The sequence below is a fragment of the Bombina bombina genome, chromosome 2, assembly GCF_027579735.1.
Source record: "Bombina bombina isolate aBomBom1 chromosome 2, aBomBom1.pri, whole genome shotgun sequence".
Lineage (NCBI taxonomy): Eukaryota > Metazoa > Chordata > Amphibia > Anura > Bombinatoridae > Bombina > Bombina bombina.
In genome coordinates this window covers 519,999,915-520,008,405 of record NC_069500.1, presented here as the reverse complement: position 1 = coordinate 520,008,405, position 8,491 = coordinate 519,999,915, and the positions used below count along the sequence as shown (strand labels likewise).

The window sequence follows — 8,491 nt, the reverse complement described above, 5'->3', positions numbered from 1 at the left end:
ATCCTCATCCAAGTGTTTTACATAGAAACACGTAGTCTCCATTTTGTTTTCAGTTCCGCCAAAATAAAAACAGTGTTTTAATAATACTATTTGGAAATAATGTTTAAAAAAATAATTGTGAAAGTAATGTGACCATATAGTGATAGAAAAACAGTGCACAATCTGCCCATGCTAACAACCTAAACATGCATTCAGATGGGTTAGCAATGCTGCAGATGGAATCCTATTATAATAGTTAACGATGAAAGTCGCTATTAAGCAATCGCGTTTAAAAACACAATTTTAATAATGCCATTACTGTTAGTGACAATCACGACAGTATGAGTGAAACATACAAACAAATATTAAAAAATAAAAACACGCTGTTTATAGATGTTGGTGTCCTGAAGTGACTATAGAAGTATGTCCATCATGCCAAGATACATATGGCATTAAAATCGCTACTGAGTGTTGAAAAAGTATTGTGATGATAATAGGCTAATGTGACACATGCAAAAGAGTATTTTCCTTGTAGAGTGAACAAAGTGGTTAAATGAATAGAGATTTCCTGTAACCCTAAAAGATGTGAATTGGCTATTGTATCTGATAGTTTCAGGAGACCTCCCAGGTACTTTACACATAAAGAAAAAATCATTTTTGGGAGCTTTTTGGCTAAAAACTCATTCTCTGTGGCGGGATTTTAACAAACTAAAATATATTGAATTACAAGCGTCACGCTATCATTAGCAAATGCAGATATTTTGCAATATTGTGACCATGTTAACTTGCGCAAGTATTACAAGTTTAAAGTTAATCAATTCTCTTGAGCACAATCAAATGTAACGAGCGTTAGGTTAGCCCAGAAGAAGCCCTAAAATGACTTCTATTGGGGGGGTGAAATATGCATCAGCATCTGATGCAGTATTGCTTGAAACAGCACTAAAGGTTTCATGCAAAATATAATGTGGGAGAAGACAGAGTTTCTGCTCTATAATCTAATACTGCTAGCGATGTACACTTATAAGAAATGTGCAAGTTGGATGTCCTTTAAAATATAAACAAATGTAAACTATAGTGGCTTTTATAAAGAGACGCGGACCCATACAGAGGTAGTGAGATTGAACCGGCATTTGTTCTGGCAACTGTTATGATTTATGAGACTACATACACAGTAGCTAACTGGCAAGTGGTTTTCAGTACATAGGACAACTGATCTATTGATTGCCTTATGCTGAATGAATAAGCATTATATTATATTGGTCTCCAACTGTCTCTTTATCTAAATTGATATGGGCTATATGTTTTTTGATGTAACAAGACACCGCTGCAGATTAGCATAGATCCTCAAATATAACCGTGCAGACATAGTTTCCAAATAATGTAGTTGTGGCATCTGTAACAGGTTGTGGTGTTGCTTCTCTGCATATACCAAGGTCTCTTGAGGTCACTGTACTTGTGAAATTTCTTGCACATATATATTATATTCCTTTAAAGGATGGCATGTTATCCCGTCCAGACATTACCCATGTATTTTAGGTGGGGTCTCTGCACGGCTTGGGTGTTGCCAGTCCTTGGAAAGGTTTACAATGTGTAGAATAATATTTTTGCTTGTAATCTTTATATTAAGTTAGTGCTTTTTATCCTTGCAGCAGTGAAGGTCATCTTGTGACAAACTCAATAAAAAACATTTTTGATAAAGTGATTTTTACTAATACATTTTGTATTTTGACTTTTCTACTGAAGTGCTGAAGTTCCTGTCTTTATTTAGTATGATACTTCCTACTGAGGGATCTCCTTGTCTTTAAAGAGTATACTTTATTATTATTATATATAAAAACACATGATTACTTTTATTAGAATCTTTACACATTTAAGTAAATTTAAAAAAATAAGGTTTACAAATTTGTTGCTTGACTATGATGAATTACAAAATTTTTACGATTTCAGACACTCCTCTTAAATAGATACAACAAAAGATTAAATAGCATATTTTATTATATCCCAACCTTGTGTGGACTAGTTAAATCACATAACATGATGTCCTTTTTCTTTAGGTTTGCAACCTTTTATATGTATTGATATTTATTTCAAAGGTTCTTTTTTGTCATTTTTTTTCCTCTTCCTGCATTTCCTGTTTAGGGTTTTTGTCACAAGAGCAGATTTCCTTCTCATGCTGTGTATCTTGCACAATAATATTTTCCAGATTCATCAGTTTTCATATTAGGCAACTGCAGGGTAAATTCATTCTTTGCTGTGTCTATGCTTATAGTGACTCGTCCCTGAAATGAGGGGGCATAATTTGTGCTTCCACCACTGTGTATATAACCAATATATTCCAAAGCTTTCCCTGGTATATGTCTGACCCAGCTCCAGTACTGATTGCTAACTGATGCTGAGACTTTACATGTGAGTTTCAAAGTATCTGACGGCTTCACAATTGCAGATCCAGGTTGGACTAGTGTGATATCTTGTGAGAGGACACCTGAGAAGGGAAATAGACACATTGCATTTATCAATAATCCTAGGAAAAGACAATTAAGGATACAACCAATATATTATAAATAACTTACATAAAATAAGGTTGATCAAGTGCACCAAAGAAAATAAAACCTTCATGGTTACACAAGAATAAAAGTCTCCACTGAATACTGCACCTCTGACTGATTTAGAGTACATTCATTTTCTCTTTTACATAGTAAAAAAGCTCCTGATTTGCATGAAGAGGAATAGAAATATATATAAGTCCTGTGTTTGCAATCAGGAGCTCCCTCTGCTGATAGATAATGTGATATGAATAATGATCACTATACTCTAAGTGATAACTAGGGGCGCTCACTAAAATGTATATAAATATATACAAATATGAAAAGTACAATAGTGCAATATAGGTTAATGGTGTAATATCTATACTCCAATATACACCAAAATGTACCAAAAGAGTTATTATTATTATCGGTTATTTGTAGAGCGCCAACAGATTCCGCAGCGCTATAAGAGATTCCACAGCACTATAAGAGTTGTATAGATGTAAATCAGGCAGCTCTCCTCGACTGTTTGGCCTCCACTTCAAAATAGATCCTAGAAGAAAATTAGAAAAGGTGCCACATAGTATAATACTGTATCAGTATATAATAATCGAATTAAGATAAGCGTTTACACTCACGTGCGGTGAAGTGCTATTCACGCAGGCCAGATGTTCAAGAGTAACCCGGCTAACTCACCTCCCATCCCCGGAACAAGGCACTCATCTATCAGGTAGTTCAATCTGATCACTTGGTCTCCAGAGTCCAAATATATGGAGCAATATTGTAAGCAGCTAAGAAAGCTCAAGCAAGAATGCAAAGTAGCCTAAAAACAGGTGTTTAATAATAAACACAATGCATCCAACAGGATACATAAAACTCCCACTTGGTAGATAAAAGTGAACCTAAAAAAACCTTAAAATCTGTATCATGCCAAAAATTGTGTATGGTGTTTTTTGTGTTTTATTTTATTTATTTCTCTAGTTTGATATACTACAAGCTCTGGTTTTGTGTGCTCCTCCCCCGCTTCTTTTATCTTTTATATTTTTATTGCATGCACAAGAGAAGTTTTAAGTTCATCTGTAAATTTTGGCAATTAGAGTTGTCAGAATTTCAAACAATCCAAAGATATATTGCTAACTGGGACATGAAAACATACAGGAACTGGAACACATTTTACAAAGAGAATTCAAACAAAAATGTAAATTAAAAGCACCAGTACAACCTTTCCATACATTTTATTTCTCTTCATTAAACTTTCAACACCTGCTGATTGTAGTTTATACTTCTCCTTGTAACAGGAGAAGCAGTAGTAGGAAGCAGAGTAACTGAACTTAGTTTCTGATATATAAATATATAAACCCCAAAAATAAACCTCCAAGTAAGGATGACAAATGTGTTTAGAGTCCCTTGGACACAGCGGCCAACAGTTTCCTAATGATTAGGCATTGGAAGATGATGACCAGCCAGTGAGCCACCATGGAGAAGGGAGGGCAGGAGTGGCAGCAGAAGCATCATGCAGCAAAGTTACTGTTGCCCTCCAGGGGAGGTGGAGGGCAACAAGTGTCTAGTGCCCCTTGAAGAAAGCGGTCAGCAGTTCACTAATGATTTGCCCTTGATGAATGATGACCACCACAGAGCAGGGAAGGCAGGAGCAGGAGTGGCAGCATAAGGTAGCAAAGTTACGGAATTCAGTGGGTAGGCCTGACAGTATTTAAACCACAAACATTCACCTCCAGGGGAGGTGAAAGGCAACAGATGCCTAAAGTCCCTTGGACACAGTGGCCAGCAGTTCCCTGAGGATTTTGTATGGACTGAAGATGACCACCACAGAGAAGAGAGGGCAGGAGCAGGAGTGGCAACAGCAGACAGCAGTGTTGCTGAAATATATAGGTAGGCTTGAGAATACATAATCCTCAAAAATACACATCCAGGAGAGGAGGAGGGCAATAGGTGCCTTGAACTCCTTGGACAAACTGGCCAGCAGTTCCCTGAGGATTTACCATTGACAGATGATAACCACCACAGAGTGGGGAAGGCAGGAGCAGGAGTGGCAGCAGCAGACATTAGAGTTACTGAACTAGGTAGGAAGGCCACACAGTACATAAATCTAAAAAATACACCTCCAGGGGATGAGGATGGCAGAGGTGCCTAGAGCCCCTTGGACACCAGGGCCAGCCATTCCCTAAGGATTTGGCATTGATGGATGATGACCACTATAGAGCAGGAAGGGAAGGATCATGAGTGGCAGCAGAAGCAGTCAGCAGAGTTACTGAATTAGATAGGTAGGCTTGACAGTACACAAATTTCAAAAATATACCTCCAGTCAGGTGAGGAGGATGGCAAACACGTGCCTATAGCCCCTTGGGCACAGCAGCCAGAAGTTCCCTGAGGATTTGGCATTGATGTTAGATGACCAACATAGGGCAAGGAGGACTGTAGCAGGAGTGGCAGCAGAGTTACTGAAGTAGGCCTTTGTATTATAGTACACCAACATCATAAAATCACCTCCAAGGAATGTGACAGGTGGAGTGAAAGCAGCAAGGATGAAAGGAAATTCTCTCACATCCCACAAACATTCTCCTTAAACACATTTGAAGTTATCATTGTAGTCTCATTTTCACAGACCTGTTTACAAAGTCCTTTTGAAAATCCTGTATCGTGAGCAAGAACAGTATCTCTCAGAAACCCAACTTAAACAGAAGAGAGAGATCTACTTTGAAAATAATGCTTTGGTGAAGGAAGGGAACTTCAGAGAGATGCAAAATGGTGTGGGATGTGGATCAGTGCTGCAGCAACCACAGTCTTGACCATCTCTTTTTCCTTTTTCCAGCAAAACATCTTATCTGACTTCAAGGACTGCTCCAGCATGATGTTGTCATCATAAACTACTGACTCTAGGACATTGGTATGGAAGAATTCAAGACCAAGCAAACAAAGAGATTTGCCAATACTCTTTTGCACATTGCTCCTAGCTGTTGCAAAAGGATTTGTCAGTGGTACCACAGAGCAGAAGCAGCATTTGGCAGCAGTTTTTTTTAGAAGTTTGAACAATCATTCCTTGGTCTGCTGTTATGAAAGTTAATTTTACTTAAACAAAAATCATAACATTGTGAAGGATTGCAGGACACTCCCACAGCAGTGTTGAAAGCAGTCACCTTGTTAGGCAAGAAAATGAGTAGTAAGGGCTTCCCCAGCACCATCTTAAGCAAGACAATAAAACTAAGTGGAAATGACATTTGGAGATGAAGAAACGTTTAAGCAGCAGAGGGCTATCCTCTGTGCTATGGCTTCCTATTAATTTATTAGGATTGGGAGCCCATTATGCAGATATGAATGGGCCATGATTGGTCATTATGTGGCAGTCCTAAAGCATTTAAGGGATATCACAGAGAAATTGAGCCAAAATGCTGCCAGTCTTGATCAAGTCATACTCTTGTTCAGTCATCACCTGAGCAAGATGGATGTCTTCCTTGAAAACCATGAAGTGGTTTCTGGTGGCACACACAATAGTGAAGTAGCTGCACTTGTCAGAAGGATGAAGTAGTAGCTGGAAGCTCACATATGGGAGTGTCTATATTCAAAACATTTTGAGCAGTAAAAGCTTGCATCCAGAAGTACAATGGTTTGAAAGAGTTATCCCATTATTATGACCATAAAATTAAGGAAAGTAGCTCTTTGTGTGTATACATTTTTTATCAAACAGTTGTATTCATTTGTCACTGAAAATGAAAATACTATTTGGCACACCAAGTAATTAAATAATTAAAGATACATGCAAATGTACAGTGAGCAGTGGAGAACATATCTATGTGGACATGCATTCAAACTGTATACTGATCATAGGCCCTTGAAAACTTTACTATATAACTAAAAACTGACTGTATCAAGCAGGAAACCTAATTGCTAGATGGTAAGCTAGACTACTCTCTTTGACATATGGACCAAGAGATTAAAATGTGACAGCTAATTGCCTGTCTCAACTGTGTTATGTGACCTGCTGCTGCTACAAGACAACCTTCCCATTTTTAAAAACCCATCTGGCTGTTGATATAATATTTGGAGGAAGTCAGGAAAGTGACAGAACTGGCAGTAGAAGAACTGATGGTGGCACTAAGGCAAACGCAGGTACAGGTGGTTTTGGGAGTAGCATAAAGAGTTGTGTACACAAGACTGCTTGCTTGGTAACCTCAGACTCGCTCCCGATCATACTACTAGGCTTGGAGTCAAACAATGTCAATTCAGCATCTGCACCTTCAGTTACGCTCATTGTCCTCTTTACTTTTTTAGGTGGACTTAGAAGATGACCCTTACTGCTACTGAAGCTGCTGCTACTATTCTGGTACCAGTTGGCACTGCATATCTCCTACTCCTGGTGGACATTACCCCTCTAGATGCCTGAGCTGGAGGAGCAGCAATGGCATTCAAAATTAGATTTGACACAGTAAAATAGAACCAACAGTGCTTTTCCCACTTCCACTCATTAGACAATTAGAAGCAGACATGGACTCTGCACTGGTAGTGAATGATGGTGCTGGTACTTCTAGTTGTTGTAATGGTAGTAGGGGCAGAGACTGCAGTCCAAAATATAGTACACTCTGAATGACTAACAAGTTTCTGATAGAATAACATAATTATATGTTGTTGTTTTTTTGGGGGTAGTGCCCCCACTGCTATAGCAATTATGGTTTTGATTAGATGAGGTGTACATCGTCCTATGATATATGTATCACTGATAATTCACTAGTGACAGTATAGGCAACATATGTCCAATATATGCAGCATAGCCAACCACAGAGAAATGATAATTATTAAATTAATTATTGCTGCTATATTTTACACCTAAAATACAAATGCCTAGATTACGAGTCTTGCATTAGCCTTAAAAAGCAGCGTTGAGAGGTCCCAACATTGCTTTTAACGCCCGCTGGTATTACGAGTCTGGCAGGTACAGGTGTACCGCTCACTTTTATTCCGCGACTCAAGCTTACCGCAAATCCCCTTACGTCAATTGCGTATACTATCTTTTTAATGGGACTTGCATAACGCCGGTATTACGATTCTTGGAAGAAGTGAGCGGTACACCCTCTCCTGTCAAGACTCCTACCACATTTAAAAGTCAGTAGTTAAGAGTTTTATGGGCTAACGCCTTAACATAAAACTCTTAACTAAAGTGCTAAAAAGTTCACTAACACCCATAAACTACTTATTAACCCCTAAACCGAGGCCCTCCCCCCAAATTGCAAACAATTAAATAAAGTTTTTACCCCTAATCCGCCGACCGGACATCGCCGCCACTTTAATAAATATATTAAACCCTAAACCGCCGCACTCCCGCCTCGCAAACACTAGTTAAATTTTATTAAGCCCTAATCTGCCATCCCTAACATCGCCGACACCTACCTACATTTATTAACCCCTAATCTGCCGCCTCCAATGTCGCTGCTACTATATTAAATGTATTAACCCCTAAACCTAAGTCTAACCCTAAGTCTAACCCCCCTAACTTAAATTTAATTTAAATGAAATAAAATTACTACAATGAAATAAATTATTCCTATTTAAAGCTAAATACTTACCTATAAAATAAACCCTAAGCTAGCTACAATATAAATAATAGTTACATTTGTATCTAGCTTAGGGTTTATTTTTATTTTACAGGCAACTTTGTATTTATTTTAACTAGGTACAATAGTTATTAAAAAGATATTAACTATTTAATAACTACCTAGTTAAAATAAATTCAAATTTACCTGTAAAATAAATCCTAACCTATATTACAATTACACCTAACACTACACTATCATTAAATAAATTTACTAAATTACCTACAATTAACTACAATAAAATAAAATAAACTAAAGTACAAAAAACCCCACTAAATTACAAAAAATAATAAAATAATTGCAAGAATTTTAAACTAATTACACCTACTCTAATCCCCCTAATAAAATAAAAAAGTCCCCAAAATAAAAAAAAATCCCTACCCT

At 37.6% G+C, this 8,491-nt stretch overlaps 1 gene segment (V, D, J or C); it reads right to left on the bottom strand.

The window, feature by feature from the left end:
• Positions 1-2,147: 2,147 nt before the first annotated feature.
• On the bottom strand, positions 2,148-2,618 carry LOC128647158 (immunoglobulin heavy variable 4-59-like). The segment is given in 2 exon segments: positions 2,148-2,461; positions 2,550-2,618. Coding segments are annotated over 2 exon segments (360 nt in total).
• Positions 2,619-8,491: the final 5,873 nt, after the last annotated feature.